The sequence below is a fragment of the Olea europaea genome, chromosome 18 (genome assembly GCF_002742605.1).
Source record: "Olea europaea var. sylvestris chromosome 18, O_europaea_v1, whole genome shotgun sequence".
Lineage (NCBI taxonomy): Eukaryota > Viridiplantae > Streptophyta > Magnoliopsida > Lamiales > Oleaceae > Olea > Olea europaea.
In genome coordinates this window covers 6,502,799-6,522,953 of record NC_036254.1, presented here as the reverse complement: position 1 = coordinate 6,522,953, position 20,155 = coordinate 6,502,799, and the positions used below count along the sequence as shown (strand labels likewise).

The window sequence follows — 20,155 nt, the reverse complement described above, 5'->3', positions numbered from 1 at the left end:
AGGCATGGAGGAAAAACAGAAGGAGCAGCAATTTAGCTTATTTTTGTTAAGTGATTTGGGGTGAATATATCTGTGTTTTGATTAAAAAAAAATTATTATTAAACACTTATTTGTGAAATTGAAAGAGGAGGTGGTATATTTGAGGTGGAGGTGATGGTGTATTTAAGGTGGAGGTGATGGTGATGGTTGTGTGTTGTGGATTTGAGGTGGTGGCAACTTTTTTGGTGGTGCCGACGGTGGTGGAGTGGGGAGGATAACAGAGCTGGGGGTGAGATGAAAAAAAATTGTAACTAGTTAATTGAGTTTTGAAGCCAATAAATAATTTGTAACATATAATATGGATGACAAAAAAAACTCATTCAACCCGATACCCATGGGGTCCCACCTCAAATGATGCAGGAATTACCCGCATAACTGAACACATAGGACGGGTATTGGGTAAGGGTCATTGCCCCGAAGCGGTTATGGGACGGGTACAAAAAATATAGTTCCCACCTCATTACCAGCCCCGTTAATGTTAATTTCAAATTTAAGTTTTTTTCAAACAAAAATAATAGATTTATCATCATTTTTAAATGAGAACATAAGTTGTTTTTAACAAGTTAGTAAAAAAGTAATAATATTTATTAACTAAATAGATAAAAGAATAAAAGCAACAAATAAAAAGAAAAAATAAATAGGGCTATAAATGGGGCAGGGGAACTACCCCGCCCCGTCCCACTTTAATCGGGTATAGGTACGGGATAAAATAACAAAAATACCCGCCACGACGGGGGTGGGAATGGCCAATCCGTCCTATATCCGCCCTGCTGCCATCCCTACATATTAAAATGGGTGATTTGCGACTATATGTTAAAGGTGACCCACAAATTATGTCTTTATGATTCTGGCTCTATATGATTTGTAGTTGGTATGTGACTATGGTCATTGTTTATTGTGATTGTGGCCTATTTAATTAAATATGGGTTACAAAATTTTATTAAATGTCACAAAATGCAACCACCTTATTTTTGAAAGATTTCATCAAGTTCCATAAATTTGAAAGTGAATATTGAAAGTACGGTAGTTATGCATTTTTTTTTTCCTTCAAAGAATATCCTACTTGTCTCCTATGTATGTACACATACGATTACTTTGTTGATCTGCCAAATCAATTTTCTAATATTTTATATAAAAATTTAAAAAAAAAAATTGAATGTCACAAAACCATTAATGTTGCATGTACCAAATATCCAAATATTCGAAATTTGATTTTTATTATTTATTGCTATTGCATTTTATTCAATATTGAGCATGTGAATAAAAATACCGATTTTCACTTGTGATAAATAAGTTGGGTACTTTGTTGAGAATAACAATGTGACATAGCTTATATTTGGAACATAAATAAAATTGTTTACAATCAATATATAAAGATTGACACATTGTATTAAAAGTTTGTTGTGTTAATTATTTCAATATTCGAATTTGCAATTTTTTATTATTGCAAAAATAGCGTCATGATAACTCTACTACATTTGGAGTGTATTAAACTCATTACGTGTCAAGTTTAATCTTATAACATGACCATACGAAAAATTAAATTCAACTTGATCGCTAGGTGTTACATCTAATTTCCTAGATAAGGTTGTACATAGTTTTTTCATGAGTTTAATAGTTCTTTAATTTACTAATGAGTGAGATGAATTTGATCAATCAAATATCTTGGTGAATTGGAAACATGAGAATGAGTAAAGTAGAGAGCACGAATTTGTATTGAAAACCGTTGCCTTGAAATATGGAATTAATGACTACTTAAGTATTTTCTATTGAACAATTATGAATTTGAGCTCAGTGTTTAGCGATGAATAAACTCAACATCCGTGATTTGTTCTCAGGACCATTGAAGAAAATGTTACTTGAGTTACTTAGAAAAATTGAAAGGGAAAAAAGGTCATTTATGCATGTACCTAATTATTGGATCTAGAATAGGGATGAATATTTACAATAGGTCAGAGAAACAGATTATAGATATATTTTAGTTTTTGTGATGCCATATATTTCAAGAGTACAATCTTTTATTTTTAGTGGAAAATAAAAAACACTAAAAATTGAATTTGGTGATCTAAGTTCAATTAGACATGATTTAATTATTGAAACTTGGAAGATATATGTCCAAATAAATTACGTTTTTGTTTTCTTGATATTTTCTTGGTTTGTCAAGTATAGAAATAGATTTTTGATTTAATTCAAAAGATGTCTATGCCTCAATATAGTCTTTAATTTTGAGAATACTATAAAATATTCGAAGGTTGGGAGTGCTATGATCTTGAATTAAAACTTAAAATTTCTTGAATTAAAAAGTCCAAAGTTCATGAATATGAAATCAATCAAGAAATTAATTATCGAATTTTAAGTATACTTTAAATCTCTCTTTTTATTATAACTAGTGAGTGAACGTGCGTTGCACGTTAATTGGTTAATGTTTAAAATAAGTGTATGTAAATTTTAGAAAAATTCATTTTTAAATTTGAAAGGTATTCATAAATTTGTTGAAATTGGCTTATTTTTCGCCAATTTTTTCTGTGCATTTTTTATTCATCATATGAACATTTGAGAATTTACATATATTAGAACCAAGCATTTCCCTATACAAAAGTTTGTGGATTTTTTTTTTATGCGGAATATATTTCTCTATATATATTAGCTGAGCCTAAAATATGATTTAACCCACTCAAACTTTGCGCATAATTCATACTATGATTATAATAATTAAATATTATCAAGATATACAACTTAATAATATCTACACTATTACATTAAAAATGATTTTTCATGTTGACAGACATCATGTAGAATCCTAAATTATAGAGTAAAATATTAAATGCAATTTCATGTATCAACCTTCTTCCAATGACCTGATTTTGTTGTCATTGGAGCATGACTGTAAGATTGCAAAAACGTAATTACAACACTAGAAAATAATATGGGCATAACCATACAGGGAGAAAACTTTTTCAAGCTTTTCAAAGTTTAACTAAAAAAGAATTTTAAATCGAACAAAAATTATTTATAATATGAAGAAAAAAGAAATTTTAAAATAATTTTCGAAAAATAATAAAAACTAAACAAATTAAACAAAAGAAAGTTACGAAAGTTAAATAAAAAAAATATAATTATTATTTAATTAAAATTCAAAAAATTAAGTTTTATCATAAAAAGAAAAGAATTAAAAAGAATTTTAAAAAAAAATTCATCATGAAAGCAAAACAGGCTCCACCACTTCACTGTAACCATCATCTCCACTGCAATATTTCTCTATTTTCACAAACCACTTTACTTCATCCAATCCAATACTAATAAAGAAAAGAAACTAAGTGATATAACAAATTAAAGAATTGCAGACAAAGAAAAATTATTATAAAGTTTTATAATTAAATTGAAATAATTAAAAATAAAAAATAAATATTATTTTTTAATTAAAATTGAAAAAATTATGTTTTATCATAAAACAAAATAATTAAAAAGAATTTTAAATCGAAAAAAATTATTTACAATATAAAGAAAAAAGAATTTTTAAAACAATTTTCTAAAAATATATAATAAAAACAAATCAAATTAAATAAAAGAAAGTTACGAAAATTAAATAAAGAATATATAAATATTATTTACTTAAAATTGAAAAAAATTAAGTTTTATCATGAAGAAAAAAAAGACAAATCTTTGATTTCTCTCCATCCGACAGAGAGCTTTCTCCGTGGCATCCAACATGAAAACTCTCCATTTTCTCCATCTTGGATGGAGTTTTCGATGGAGGTTTAGGCCATCCAGAATGGAGAAAGAATCTTCTTCATGGATGGAGGTTTATGGAGAAAATCTGCATGCAGCATAACCTCCATGCTGGATGGAGGCTTGGCATGGAGGATTTTTTTTTTTTTTTTTTTCAAGTTTATACAATAAAGCTAATTAAAATCAACTCTCCTACAAAAAGAAAACAAAAAACAAAAAACAAAAAAGGGAATTAGCTCCGTGCATCACAGAGCTTTTGCTCCATGTAGCACGGGCCTAACATGGAGCAACACACGGAGCTATTGCTCCGTGCTGCACATAGTATGGAGTAGGAAATTCGTCCTGGGTGGACCTTTGCTCCGTGAGCTGCACCTTCAAAAATCCGAGTCAACTTCATCGTTTTAATATTTTTCAATATCTTTATATGGTATTGTATATATCTATCTAAAATCAACTAGCTTTATCTAGACTTCTCTCCCAATTCAAATCAAACTAAATTATTAAATTCTCCCCCAAATTCCATCAATTCACCAAACAAAAAATAAAAATAAATAAATAAACTTACATAAACCACGCAGTCAACTCGATTTCAATTTGATTTCAAGGAAGAAGAAGAAGAATAAAGGTCATGTATACAAAAGCTTGCAATGCTAGTTTCAACTAAAAAGAATGTATTAGATGTGTACAATCTATTTTATTTTAGATTATACTTAAAAGAATAGGACAAAAATACCTAGAATGCAAGTCGATATCCAAAGAGCTGATGAAATCGTAATAATAGTACGTGCAATTGAGCAAATTGAAATTAAATTTTTTTTTTAATTTCTGGAAAGAAAGGAAAGAAGATGAAGAAGAGCAGAAGAATGGAGAGAAATGATCGGTTGAGTGAAAATATGAAGAAATGGTATGGCTATGTCTAGTTTGCCCAACACAATAAAAAATAAATAAAAGTACAGAACGATATATATTGACAACATGTGTCCAGCCAATGTCTTCGCTCTTTTATATATGTAGGATATAAACATGATTATTATTAGCATTTGAACTCACAAAATTTTCAAACCTGCTAGCATTGCCAGGATGAAGCTAATTCCATAACCTATCTCAAAGCTAAGCCAATTAAAGATTTTTCTCTTTGTTCCTTTCTGAAGGGTAGTTTCTGATTGACCGCTGCAAGAGCGTGGAAAAAATTCACCACATAAACCTGGATTTCCTTCAAAGCTTGAATTGGGAAATGTCTCAAACTGGCCTCCAACGGGTATATGACCCTCAAGATTGTTGTAGGCGACATTGAAAGAAGACAGAAAATGAAGATTCTTGAATGATGCAGGAATTTGACCAGAAAGATGGTTGCTAGAGAGGTCCAGTTTTTCCAAGTTAGTAAGATTAGATATTGTGTCAGGAATGCTGCCAGAGAAATTGTTGTTGCTGAGATCCAGGACACCGATAAACTTCAACTGGCCAATCTCAGTTGGGATGGTGCCACTGATACTGTTACTCCCGAGGTTTATCACTGGTTGCAGGTAAGAGAGCTTAGTGTATTGCAGACTGGAGGCGTTGTTAGAATTAATAAAGATAGGAAACTCTAAATAACTTTGGTCTACTTGATCTGTACTCCGTTTTGTGGTTAGTCTTCTCAGTCCCGCGAGTTCCACAGGGAAGTATCCTGAGAGAAGATTGTGGGACAAATGTAATACGAAAAGGTTTGGAAGATTGCCAAACCAAGCCGGAATGGGGCCTGTGATGTTGTTAAGCGATAGGTCTAGAAATTCCAGCTTGCTTAATTTAGATAACCACATTGGAATTTGACCAGTGAGTCTGTCGCCATGTAAAGCCAGGACTTGGAGATTTTGGAATCCACCAGATCCTATCAAACTATCGTTGTCAGGCAATGACTCATCGTAAAAGTTTAGTATGAGGAATAATCTTCAGAGGTTCTTGCACTTTGATAGGATTTGTATTGCACTTGTGATATTGTTCAGGCTGTTATCAGAAAGGGATAAGAAAGATAGAGATGGTAACCCTATAATGCTAGGCGAAATCTCACCATTTAGGTTATTAAAGGCCAGGCAAATTGCAGTCAGTTTGTTGCATGAATAAAGGCTTGCTGGCAATCTACCACTGAAGAAATTGTACGCCAGGTTAACTGAACTAAGCTGAATGAATTTGGAGAAAACAAATGCAGAAAGTTCACCTTCAAGGAAGTTAAAACTTAAATCCAGCATCACAAGTCTTGTACAGTTTGCAAGAGATGGGGGCAGAGAGCCATTTAGTAGATTTGTATGAAGGATCAAGTTTTCCAGGTTGGAAAGCCGCCCAATATCTTGAGGAATAGTTCCTTTCAATTTATTATTCATGGAGTGAAAGGGTTCTAAGGTTAATGAGGTTAACAAGGCTTCCATTGATCGGACCAGAGAGCCTACTGGCAGACAAGTACAGTTCTTGCAGTGATGAAACTGTGTAGATATTGCTGGGAACATCTCCAGATAGATTATTGAAACCTGCTCGTAGAAACTGTAAATTGGAACACTGGCCAAAACCTTTGGAAATCGAACATTTCATTTCATTTCATTGGACCCGCAGGTCGATTAGCATTTCATGAAATAAATCACATCAAAAAAACTATAATATTGAAAGGACGGAACAACTTGCACATAAAGTATCCTACCTCGATTGATAATAGAAAAGTAAGAAATTCACGTTCCCAAAACCTTTTTGCTGTTGTCGTGTCTTGTGGATTTAAGGTCGATCCAGTGGCAATTCCACGTGCCAAAATCCTTTCTAAGAGTATTAAAACCCGTTTCCGACAATACAAAGAGAACACTTCTGGAATGGAGACTTGGACAGGCAGTGGAGAGTTGAGTGAAGATGAAAGAGAGTGGTTTTTATCTCATAAATTTTCGAGGATTTGGAATGAATTTATAGTGTAAGGGAGGTGTAAAATTAAGAAAGGTTTTGACTGCCAAATTTGTTAAGAATATATAAAGGGTAATTATGCAATCTAACCAACAGAAATCTAGTCAATTAGCTCATTAATCTGTCCAATTACAAAAACTCTTTGTTTGGATATCAATCAAATTAAATTAATTAGGAGCTATTTAACATAAGAATGGTCAAGTTAATGTCAATTTACATAAAATGACAGGTTATCATATCATCATATAAAATGAAATAAATAATTAAATAGTATATTATAAGCTTAATTGGACTATATGCCCAAAATAACTAAATTTGTTAGAGGCCCCAAATCGTGTCTTACCATTATTCAAATTCAATTAGCAATTAAAATTAGCCTTTATCCTAATCGAGAGTTGGAAATGTTTGTGCACGTGTGGCTACCCATACTCTTATCATAAGGAAATTAACCAATTCTAATTTAAAGGCAATTGACACAATTGAGAGTACAAGGTATGATTGCAATGCATCATGCCTAGAGGCTAGAGATTGTCCAAAAATATTATTATATAATAACCAATTCATTCAAAGCTAGGCCTAAAAACGTGTGTCATCTTAGAATGGTCAAAAAGTCATAAATGTTAAATCAATATTCCAAGTAGAATTCCAAAATCAAAACAAATGAATTTTTAATCTAAGAGAAAATTATTTTATCCAAACATCAATCAATCATAGTTAACTAAAAATATCTCTCCCTACATATTACTTTGCAACTACTTAAATCAAGAATACCAGAAAACCAGAAATATTGGCAGATAAATGTAAACAAGGATTAAAAATAATTAAATCTCTTTCTCTAATAGAAAAGATAAACATTGATTATTATGATAAAATACTAGCTTCTTTTCCTAATTATCTTAAAAGAAATATTGTTAAATAATAAAAACGATGCTTATTATCTATGTTTCCTTGAATTGAAATAACTTAGTTTTAACTTAAAAGAACTCATATTTTCTTGAGCTGAAAATACGTTATTAAATGCGAGCTACAAAATGAGCCCAATATTGATATACTTATACTCATTCTATCAAAATGTAATTATTGGTGCCAAATAAAATATGACTTTAAATGCTATTTCATTTCAGTCCTCAAATTTTAAAACTATAACATATAAGACAAATATATTTTTATTCCAAAATTTTCGAGGCGTTACAATTTGAAGGCCATAAAAAATCAGTTTGGAATAGGACCTGATAGCCTATTTTGCGAGAGATTGAATTGAGAGAGATGGCTGAGGTTTGCAACAGAAGGAGATATGCTTCCAACAAGTCCTCTTGATGGCAGCAACAGATGGATAACCCGATCATCGCTATCATAACTGACACCTTCCCACATGCAACAATCAATAGAGGAAGACCAATTCAAAGGATTTGACTGGAGACACCAAAGGAGAAGGCTAGAAGGGAGTCATGGTCAACTTTTCTGCATGTAGCTTGGCAGGGAATTATAAAGATATAAAGTTGTGCAAGTAGTATTAAAAATAGTAAATTATGAAAGATGGAACTGAAAGAGAAGGCATTGGTATTGTCAAGTTGTTTTGTCATTGTTATAATTTGACAGAGATTATATATTTTTAAATTAAGGAGGTATTTTCTGTAGCAGGGAATTATAAAGATATAAAGTTGTGCAAGTAGTATTAAAAATAGTAAATTATGAAAGATGGAACTGAAAGAGAAGGCATTGGTATTGTCAAGTTGTTTTGTCATTGTTATAATTTGACAGAGATTATATATTTTTAAATTAAGGAGGTATTTTCTGTAGGAAATAGAAGTGGACTTAGGTATTTATAGGACTTCCTATCACATAAGTTCATCCCCTCAATTTAATTCTGCTACATGCACCACAATTTACAAGGTACACATTAATTAATAATACATGCATACATGAACCACAATTAACTAGGTGCATATTAAATAATAATACATGTATTTCAAGCTTCTAAATTCATGAAACTAAATTAAATAGGTTAAATGCATATTTATTTTTCTAACACCCCCCTTAAATATGAATTTTGCATACTCCAAGCAAGCTTCTTAACGCCTTGAAAGTATTGAACTTGAGAGCTTTGGTGAGAATATCTCCAATTTGGTCTTGAGACTTCACAAAATTAATCTTCACTACCTTGTTTGCAATGCATTCACGCACAAAGTGATATTTGGTATCTATATGCTTGCTACGTTCATGAAACAAAGGATTCTTTGCTAAAACAATGGCTGATTTGTTATCAACATTTACTTCAGTAGGCTCTCTTTGTGCAAAATGAAGCTCATTCAACAAATTCCTTAACCAAACTGCTTGTGTAACACAAGAACTGACAGCAACATACTCAGCTTCACAGGTTGACAAAGTAACAATTGGTTGCTTCTTTGAGCTCCAAGTAAAAGCTGTGTTACCCATGTAAAATACAAATCCACTGGTACTCTTTTGATCATCAATGTCGCCACGTGATGGTGATGTTGGAGGAGTGGTGGTCTCATGTATTTCTTCATTGTCTTCTTCTTCCTCCAAGAAAGGAAGAAAGTCATAGTTATCTTCTTCAACATGCCAATTCCATGTTGTTTCCTCATCAAAATCCACATCTCTACTAATAAACATCCTCCCGTCACTTGGATTATAGAGCTTGTAGCCTTTTGTTTTTGAATCATAGCCAACAAACACACATTTTTTACTCTTGTCATCAAGTTTCAAGCGCTTCTCATCAAGAACATGGACATATGCAATGCATCCAAATACCTTCAAATGAGATACTGCTGGTTTTCTCCCATTCCATGCTTCAAGTGAGTCTTGTGGGCTAAAGCCTTTGTGGCACACCGGTTCAACAAGTAGACAACACAATCGACAGCTTCTACCCAAAATTCTTTTGGCATTTTCTTTGTCTTCATTATGCTCCTTGCCATATTGAGAATTGTTCGGTTCTTTCCTTCAACAACTCTGTTCTGCTGTGGAGATCCTGGAGCGGTTAGGAACCGACGAATTCCGTTGGCATCACAGAACTCTCGAAAATTTCTGGACGTAAATTTGCCTCCTCTCTCTGATCTCACAGTCTGGATTTTATATCCACTTTTTTTTTTCTATAAGAGCTTTAAAATTCTGAAAGCACTTAAACACCTCTGATTTTTCTTTTAGAAAATACACCCATATTTTTCTATTAAAATCATCAATAAACAGAAGAAAATATTTGTTCTTACCAAAAGAACAGAGAGTAATTGGCCCACATACATCAGTGTGTATCAATTGTAGTTGCCTTGAAACTCTTGATTGAGATTCCTTAGGAAAGACCTTTCTTGACTGCTTACCAAAAAGACACCATTCACAAAGCTGATTAGGCTGATGTATTGGAGGTAAACCTTTCACCATTCCATTGCTAGCCATTGTTTTGAGCCCTCCAAAATTTATGTGCCCAAATCGTAACTGCCACAACCATGACGAGTCTTTATAACACGACGTCAAACACTTAGCCATATCAGTTTGTATGAACAACACAAATAAACGATTTTTCGCCATAGGTACTTTAGCAATCAAATTTCCTGCATCATCCTTTAAAAACACACTGCAAACTTTTGTAAACAAAACATAACCTTTCTCCAATAATTGACCCACACTCAAAATATTACTCTTCATATCTGGAGCATAATAGACATTTGAAATAAATTGGTGATTTCCATCTTTCATACGTATCAAGATTTTATCTTTCCCCTTTACTGGAATTTTGGAGGAATCCCCGAATGTGATATTGCCACCAACCTTCTCATCCAGCTCTATGAACAAATCTTTGTTCCCACACATGTGATTAGTAGCTCTAGTATCAAGGAACCAAGAATGTTTTTCTCCTTGCTGCAAGTCCTTGCAAGCTATCAAAAGAGTAGACTCTATCTCTTCATTATTTTCTATATCTTCTTCATGAGAAAGGTTAGCTTTAGCACCTTCACCACTTTTACATTCCCATGAATAATGTCCAAATTGATGACAAGTATAACATTTAACTTGTGACTTGTCATACCTCTTTTGATATGGTCTTGCTCCTCCGCTGCCATGTCCTCTTGTTGAGTTGGATTGATAATTTTCATCTCTACGTTGAAATGAAATATGGTTACCAGTTCCTCCTCTTCCAAAGCCTCATCCACATCCTTGTCCACGCCCTCGTCCTTTGAAACTTGTATTTCCCTTTTCTTCCTTATTTTTCAATGTGAGCTTTGATTGTAAAACCTGCTCCAATAGCTCCTTCCTTCTTCGATTAAGCTTCTCTTCATATGCTTCCAATGATCCGCATAATTCTTTAATTGTCATATCTTCCAAATCCTTAGATTCTTTAATGGCAGTCACCACGTGATCAAATTTCTCACTAACTGATCTAAGGATTTTCTCAATCACCCTTAAAACAGTCACATCTTCATCAAGCCTCTTCATTTGGTTTGCAACGGTCACCACTCTTGAAATATAATCCGACATCTTTTTGGATTCCTTCATTCGTATAGCTTCAAATTCACCTCGTAGATTTTGGAGGCGAACTTTCTTTGCCTTCTCCTTTCCTTTGCAGGCAACTTGAAGCATATCCCATAATTGTTTTGCTGTAGTAGCACTAGAAACCTTCTCAAAAGTGGCCTCATCCAATGCTTGGTGAATAAGAGAAACAGTCTTTTGATCCTTCCTCTTAGTATTTTGTAAAAGATCCCTTTGTGCTTGAGTGAGAGCAGCTAGATCGGTGGGAGCTTCATAACCATTCTCCACGATGTCTCATGCATCATGTGCACCAAATAGTGCCTTCATGGTGATGCACCAATTATCAAATTTCTCTTTGGACAGCTTTGGAACTTGGAAGGGGATCATGTTGGTATTTGCCATTGTTTCTAGTATTGTGGCTCTGATACCACTTTGTAGGAAATAGAAGTGGACTTAGGTATTTATAGGACTTCCTATCACATAAGTTTATCCCATCAATTTAATTCTGCTACATACACCACAATTTACTAGGTACACATTAATTAATAATAATTGCATACATGAACCACAATTAATTAGGTGCATATGAAATAATAATACATGTATTTCAAGCTTCTAAATTCATGAAACTAAATTAAATAGGTTAAATGCATGTTTATTTTTCTAACATTTTCTTATATACACAAATATGCGTGTTTTGTGTGTGATACATGCTTGTGGTTGAAAATTAGCCACACTTTCTTGTGTAAATGTGTTGCACACTTTAACCCATGTCCACACCTGTCCCAAAAAACCATCCATAGTATCCAATTGAAGAATTTAGAGTCTGCACAAGTGGGAAAAACAAGACCATTGACATAAACCAAGGAGAAAAGAAGAACAAAATGGCAAAAGAGTAAATTTTCTATATTAAAAGAAGAAAAAGGAGGAAACTAATTGAGAGGTGGAACCTGGCGCTAAGGGCCCAAAGATGCCAAGGAAGAAACAAAACGCAAGACGCCACCATGATTTAGCCCGTTTGAAGGCTATAAAGACTAAATTCGGCAAAGACGTGGGGAAAAGTATAAATACAAAAATAGAGGCACTTTTGAGGAGCCCCACATATTGAGATACAAAGAACATAACTTGAGATTGAGGAGAGCGTATTAAAGGAGAAAAAAAAAATCAAGAAATCAAGGGTTTGAGGCATTGACTGAAAAAAAGAAGATCTTGGTGCAAGAATCATCCCTTTTTCTACATCTTTCTTTAAAATCCGATAATGTACACAATACAAATATTTTATTTTTCTTTTTATATTATGAATAATTAAAAAATATATTAGGACGAAAATTGTAATCTATTTCAGACCTTTAATTTCTTTTATTCAAGATTCTAATTCTTTAAAATTTATGTGTTGATTTTATTCATGTATTTAATGCTTTAAATTACTTGATCAATAATTCCATAACTTTTTGCTTCTTTTAAAACTGACCCATATGCAACAATCAATGGAGGAAGGCTAAAAGGGAGTCATGGTCAACTCTTCTGCATTGGCTTGGCAGGGAATTATAAAGCTAGAAAATTGTGGTAAAAGTATTAAAAACAGTAAATTAGGAAAGAGGGAACTGAAAGAGAAGGTCTTGGTATTGTCATGTTGTTTTATCATTGTTATATTTTGAGAGAGATTGGAGTGGATAGATTGACAAGGTATATGCTTATACACACAAATATGCATGTTGCGTTTGTGATACATGCACAAACACTTAAGGCATGTCCACACTTAACACATGTCCACACTTGTTCCGAACAAACCATCCATAGTATCCAACCGAAGAATTTAAAGTTTGCACAAGAACACAACAAAAACATTTAGCAGCAACAATGGAAATTAAGTCTAAGGTTAGTTTTGGTCCCAAATTAAGTCTCATCCTGCATCAAAAGCACGAGTAAAAATGAAAACTAGTAAATAACATGAAGATTTTTCAACCTAAATCCCGAAGGTTCGGTGACCATTGCTAACACCCAATACCACGTTGAGCATTCGTTAAGGATTATGCTCGAATCCACTAGGATAAGCTAAAATATAAGGCAAAAGTCAAGATTACACATTGAGTTTTCATGCAGAGAACACAAAACACTACAAGAAATGTCACCTTCAACAACTATATAAATGGTCGTAGAATGTATATTTTTGTTTGTTGATCACATTCAACGACCAAAATCAGTTGGTCATTTGTTGGTCGGCAAAGAGGTGTTGATGATTGTATTCAAAGACTAAAAATACATTTGGTCGTTAAATGTATTATTTTAACAACTAAATAATTAGTCGTAAAAGGTTTTTATTGACAACCAATTCTTTTCTCAACAACCAATTGTTTGGTTGTTTAATAATTGTTTTTGTCGTTAAAATACAATAAAAGTAACCAAATTTTAGTTGTCTTTCATTTCAACAACAAAAGAAATAGTCGTTAAAAATTAATATAGACAACCAATTAAATTTTGTTTCAACAACTGCTTGATTTGTGGTTGTATTAAATTTTTTTGTCAATAAAATATAATTGAAGCAACTAAAAATTAGTTGTAAAACGTTTATATTAACAATGAAAATATTAAAATAATGAGAAGTATGATTGTCAACAGTGATATTCATGATTCTATAACTTTTACATATTCACATCATACTACAAATAAACCATACTCACAAATATAAACAATTATAAGAATAAATGAAAGCAGGTATAAAGAACATTGACAAGAACTAAAATTTTCTTGAGCCTAAAATCAATTAAAATATCCCAACATCAACTACAACTACAACTAGATATTAATTATATCAAATATCATGATTTAGACAAAAAAATACAGTCTGTTCAATCATTAGTGTTCTCAACATTAAAAACTAGTAGATGTAAAGTTGGAAACTATTGCCTCAATCAAATAAAAATATATAACTATTACTACATCACCAAAAATAAAGTAAAAAACATATTAATTATCACCATTTAAAACATTGGACGAAGACACATCAGATTGAATAGACCGAAGAAACTCTTCAAGAATGCGACTTAAAAAATGTCTGCAGAGATTTCAATTGAGAGCAAAGATCTTCAAACTTATTTTGTAAAGCAGCATTCTCTGCACAAATACCACAATTTTGCAACCTTTTCTTCTTTGAATTTTTCTATTGATCAACGTGGCAAAATCTCTTGCCCAAAACTTACTCACATATTTCAGATTCTTTTAAAGGCATAGGTGTTCATTCGAATCTCGTTGAGAATTTTCTTCTTGTAAAAGGTTGACCATTTGATTCTGTGGATCCATGTAAATTATAAATAAAATATTAGATTTTTGAAATATTCATTATACAATTATAACAAGTACTACTTACATAATGGGACTCCGCTTCTTTAGTTGTCCACCCACGTTCATTGCTACAATTCATCTCATAGAAAAATTTGATCTGACCCAGTAACTCTTTTGTAAGCGGATCCCTCTGTTTAAAAAAATAAAATTGATATATAAAATTCATGAAATATAATATTTAACATCTTTATGACTTACCATTTCATGTGGGTGTGCAGAATAAGATTTTGATCCTTGAAGATTTTCCTAAAAAGTGAATACATAGAGCAAAAATTTGCGTTAAAACAACAAGCATAGTTTGTCATTCACCCACTACAATGGATGCTTAGAATACAAATACTATAAAATCCTTCCTAAAAATTTAGGCAGTATCAAAATTCTGCTTTAATCTCTTTAAATTCAGTCAACGCAATCCAGACATTCATTGTTCACCCAATAGATGTTAATGGTTCATCCTTTTACAATTGAACTTCTAGTGATAAGGGGGTAACAAAGTACACTTAAAGGCCTTGCAAACACGGTCAATAATTAAATATATTCTCCTAGCAGATTCCTTAATCTGAATGAACACGTCTGCTAATGAACCTAAACCATGTATTTGTATTAGGGTGTTAGAAACAATAGAAAAACAGAAAAAACTGTCAAAGTGTGAGTATTCTAGTGGGGAAAAAACTTCAATAGGGTATAAAGAATTACATCATCCCAAATGTCCGTAAGTTCTTCAGTTGATTTATTCTGTGCCCTCTCTATATCAATAATCGACTCCAATGGCCTTGGTTGCAATGGTGTGAACCTAGTTGCAAAGCTTGATGTCCTGCACAAACCAAGTGAACCCCACTTCAATAATTCAACAGGAAAATGGTATGCTTCTACACCGTCAAAAATTCTTCGCAGAGTGAGCCAGTGGTATAAGACTGTTTCAAAATTCTAAAAAGACTAGAAGCATCTCCACTCAGAGCTAAAATAGAAGACAATATCCTCCTACAATCCTTTGATGCTAGACCTTGCATTATATGCTTTTTTGCAATATAAAGATCCGATCTTTGAACATCTAATAGCAGGCAAATAGTTAAATACAAAAAATAAAACTTTTCCAATTTCTTCTTAATTTGTAAAAGCAAGCAAATGCCAAAAACTTGCAAATCTCAAGCACCGATCAGCCTTTGCTTCTCCCTACTTTCAGCCCCTAGCAATCAGGCTAAGGTTGCACAAACAAAATTAACTAATGGAAGATTAGTGCATTAAAAGCTGAAGGGAGAGATGAACACAAGACAATGGTCTAAAGAACTAATTAGAGCTCTTTTAAGAATTTTATCAAACAGTAAGCCAGTGCCATATCAGCAACTCACGAAATTCACATAATCAGCGTAAAACTGTCAAAAAAAAAAAAAAAAACCCCCCCATTTAGATTGATCGAATAAATGTTTTCCTGCAAGTGATGTATAACACATTTGTAGATTGTAGTCCACACTCTATCATTGAACGTGAGTGTTGTTAGTACTATACTTACAAACTTTTATCGAAATAATATTAGATGACCTGTAATTGGCTTTTGAATTCATGAAGCCAAACGATTCTAATATCAAAGGTGTTCAATTATATGAATTCCAATAAAGTGGAAGCAACTAAGGGAGGGAATGAATAATTTTGGGGAAAAAATTTTGGGGGGCAGGAAGAGTGGAAGATGGAAAATTAAGAGAGGGAATGACAATTTTGGGGAAAAACTCTGGAGGCAAAGGAAAAGTGGAGCAAGGTGCAGATTTTGGGTATTTGAATTTTGAAATTTGTAACCAAAAAAAAGAAGAAGGTATTTTCTCGTTTTCTTATTACTTATCTTTTAAATTCAAAAATATATTTTGTGAGAATTAAAATTAGAAATACTGAAATAGTAATTGAAAAAAATTTCGTTAATTATTAGCATAGAAATATGTCAAATATTTTTGTTGGCAAAAGATATATTTGAATTAAGGAAATATGATAAGAATGGAAGGAAATAAATTAAAAGGGAATAAAATCACGAATAATTTAACTTTTTCACAAACTTTCAGTGACAACACTTAATCAATAGTTGAATATCACCTTCAACGACTACGTCTTATTAGTCGTTGAATGCCGAAAACTATTTTGGCATCAAGCTAAAGCGGTAATCGATTGTCATAAACCTCCAACGACTAAACATAATCGGTCGTTGAATGTCACTTAAAACAACCACTAAATAAATAGTCGTTAAATGTCGAGTTTTCCTTTAGTTTCAACAACGAGATAAAATTAGTTATTGTTTTATCATACTAACGACCAAACATTATAGTCATCGAATATTTACTATATTATATGTGCTTTTAACAACCGATTTTGTTGTCGTTTAATATGAACAAATATTTTGGAGGGAATATTTTATTTGGCGCCCACTCAAAACAACCAATTTTAATTTGGTTGTTGAAAATATAGATTTAACAACTATTTTTTCGGTCGTTGTAGGATATTTCCACCTAATTTAAAATTCTATTCTTCGTAATCCAATTTCTACGGCGAAACTTATAATTTGGTCTTTGAAAATAATTTTTAACGATCAGATTTATTTGGTCGTTGAAATATTAGTTGTTAAATATCATTTTTCTTTAGTGAAACTAGAAGGGGGGAAAATATATATGTGTGTGTGTATATATATATGTACAACATTAGAGACCTCTAAGGTTACTGTAAATCAATATACACAAAAACATTCCCCTTTTAAACAAATTTCACAAAGAAAATCAATTAATGAAATAAGAAAATGTTGAACAAAGAAATGTCAAAAAATTACGAAGAGTTTAGGCTTTTCTCTTGCCATGGAATGAGATGAGACAATCCTTATATTTCACAGAAGCATCAAGGGCAGCATTCAAGGAACCACATCAATACACATCCCATCATCACAATAGAACTCAAGACAATGCATAAAGCGTGAAATCTATTATAAATTTATCCTTGTTTTACGAATTGCATTTTCAGAACAATGTTGAACAGGGAAATGTCAAAAAGCGTCAAAATTGTATTTTGAGTTTTATGTAATAAATTTATCCTTGTTTTAGGAAATGCATTTGCAGAAATACCAAACCAAATGCATTTCGGTATTTTGCAAAACTGAAAGCAATTTGAAAACAGCAAATAAAACACCAAAAATGCCTAATGTACAGGCCTGTACAGGTCCCCTCACAAGCTGTGTGAGGGGGTGGGCGTGGGTGATTATTTAAAAAAAAATTACCCACCCCCCATAATGTGTGTGGCCTGTATAGGTCGTGTGAGGCAGTATTGTTGATAAAACACATCCTTATTGATTATGGCCATTATTTTTATATAATTTTTGAACACATTTGATCAAGATTTAATCTGAGCAATAACATAATGTTGGTAAGTTCTAATGATTAACTTAATTTTGGAAGTTTCTAACCGTTTCATGAAATAATTAAAAATACATTAGACCATCTAATCAAGTGATCCAATGAATGTGATTAATTTTGAAGAACTCTTATTTCAGGGAAATAAAGACAACGATAAAACCCTGCATTGTGACCTCAAAATTTAAAAAAACATAGTTTTAAATAATATTTTTGAGAATGTGTGGTTAAAAATAAGAAAACGTTATGAGTTTAAGTGTAAAATATTTTATTGTGTGAATATGTGATTCAAAATGAATATGAGAAATAAATTAAAGTAAAGTTAATGAAAAAGGGGCATAATTTGTAAATTTTTTAAAGAGGAGTCGTTTTCCATAAATTTCCCTTTATTTTTGATATTTTGTTCATAACCTAAAATCGCCTTTTGGTAAATCCCTGCGGACTCTGCATGTACGCTTTTAAGGTTATTTTGCTCTTCCTTCCCTCCATATTCCTTTTCAAACTCAAACCAAGAACCCTAATAATACGCCAATTTTTCCAATTTCTGACCTAAAGTGAAGGGTTCACGGTTTATTCCGTTTGGATATTTGAGGTTATCATTTATTTTGATAGCATGGATTTATCTTTCTATTTATGCTAAATCAAAATTGAACGTTGATTATGAGAAAATAATTCGAATTTAATTCAACTCTTGAGTTTGATGGTATAGCATTATTGCTTCGATTTTACGGCTTATGAATAGTGCCCAGAGTGCCAACTGCTTGTGGAAATATCTAAACCAATTTAGGGTCATTCTTTTGGCCGGAACTAAGGGGAGAATTCACAACATTATGAAGAATTATAAAATTTCGACCTTTATGTTCTAAATCTCAGCTAGTACTGATGATGCGTGAGAAATAATAACTGCAACAATTTGATGTCATCTTAGAAAATATATGTTTTGACTTTGTAATGTTATGAAATATGTACAATTTTGAATATTTTTGTTTAAAATTCCCAACCATTTTAATTTGATCATTTTTAAACAAGTGGAACCTTCACTATTTTATTTAAAATAATTTGGCTCTACCTCCTATCTTTACAAGCTCCTGTTTGACTTCCTTAAAATTAGTGATTTTTCCATTAGGATGTTAAGGAGCTAATCATTTATGAGATATATGCTACGAACTATGCAGTTGGCGTGGCTTTAAATTCAAATCTTGGATCATTTTAGATTCAAGTAACATCAGGTATTGAAAACAGGATAGTATAACTACAATTGATATACATAGGTTTTTTTCTTTCATTTATGAAAGGTGAATTGTCTAAGATATAGAGAGGTGTTGAGATTTACAGAAAGAGGCAAAATAGCAGCTAATTTTTACAGTAGTTTACTTTTCCAAAGGTGACACGAACAACCAATATCGTGTTAGATGATTTTGAAGGTGCTGAAAGGGTAGCTTTTGCAAATTCCTTCGTACGTAGGATAACATAAACAAATGAAGAATGTCAATTTTTGGGCTTGATCAAACCTTTTATGATTTGATTAGCAATGGATTTAATTGGAATTGATTCTTAAAGGGACTAGAATTTGAGAGTTGTGATTGATTTTTTCTATATTTTATTTTTTGAGATTTTTGTAGTCACGTACTAGGATAACATAAACAAAAAGGAGAACGTCAGCAATGCTCTTGTATCTCGTACTACAGGGTGTTGGAAAGCCTAAATGTTTGATCAATTATGAAACATACTGCAGCTCTTTAGCAATTTCTTCTCTATCTACCTCCAGGACATAGAAAATGTCTGACACAATTAGGGTAGATTACATCTAATGTGTTCACTCCTCTGTGTTGCTACCCTTCTGTGTGAACATAATTGTACACCATACGGAAAAGGTTAAGTAGTTTTTTTATGTTATTATTAACATGCATTTTTACGGGCAGACTGAATATAAAATTTACTTGGCATGACAACATGACCGTGTAAATGCTGTACACTGGAAGTTTAATTCCTGTTGTATATTGATAAAATGTGTGTTACTCATATGAACCTTGTAAATACTGCTGTATAAAACTGCAATGACAGCCCATCAAACTTATTTTCAATAAATATGAGTGTGTTTGTTGTGTATTTATGTTGTATACATGCATACTTTATTTTCTTTGGCAGCAAAATTTATCTTTGTACAAGTTCGCATACTCATTACATAAACCTCCTATTTTTTTAAGGAAAAAGAATTGCCTGAACGACAAACTGATTGTAGAAGTGATTTGGCACCCATGTTTATATGTACA

General features: G+C 32.2%; 1 protein-coding gene and 1 pseudogene across 3 annotated transcripts; both read right to left on the bottom strand.

The window, feature by feature from the left end:
• Positions 1-3,235: 3,235 nt before the first annotated feature.
• LOC111366668 lies at positions 3,236-6,330 on the bottom strand (annotated as a pseudogene).
• Positions 6,331-13,942: 7,612 nt separating this feature from the next.
• On the bottom strand, positions 13,943-16,272 carry LOC111367305. 3 transcript variants are annotated; one of them, XM_022988114.1, is made up of 5 exons: positions 16,045-16,272; positions 15,202-15,319; positions 14,704-14,751; positions 14,531-14,635; positions 13,943-14,451 (listed from the first exon to the last, which is right to left on the bottom strand). In XM_022988114.1, exons 1-5 carry the CDS (start codon positions 16,065-16,067, stop codon positions 14,383-14,385), a joined length of 363 nt encoding a protein of 120 aa, XP_022843882.1. In that variant the 5' UTR covers positions 16,068-16,272; the 3' UTR covers positions 13,943-14,382. The 3 variants fall into 3 exon arrangements, 2 of the variants coding, with proteins under 2 accessions (XP_022843882.1, XP_022843883.1); XR_002697787.1 differs by lacking the exon at positions 14,704-14,751 and having other exon boundaries at positions 16,016-16,272; XM_022988115.1 differs by lacking the exon at positions 14,704-14,751.
• Positions 16,273-20,155: the final 3,883 nt, after the last annotated feature.

Bases quoted from the DNA above. Each gene is read 5' to 3' on its own strand.
- LOC111367305 (XM_022988114.1), bottom strand. From the start codon at position 16,067: ATGAATTCAAAAGCCAATTACAG. The intron at 15,320-16,044 runs GTCATCTAATAT...TGGTTTGTGCAG, and splicing joins AATTCAAAAGCCAATTACAG to GACATCAAGCTTTGCAACTA. The intron at 14,636-14,703 runs GTAAGTCATAAA...TTTTTTAAACAG, and splicing joins CTGCACACCCACATGAAATG to AGGGATCCGCTTACAAAAGA.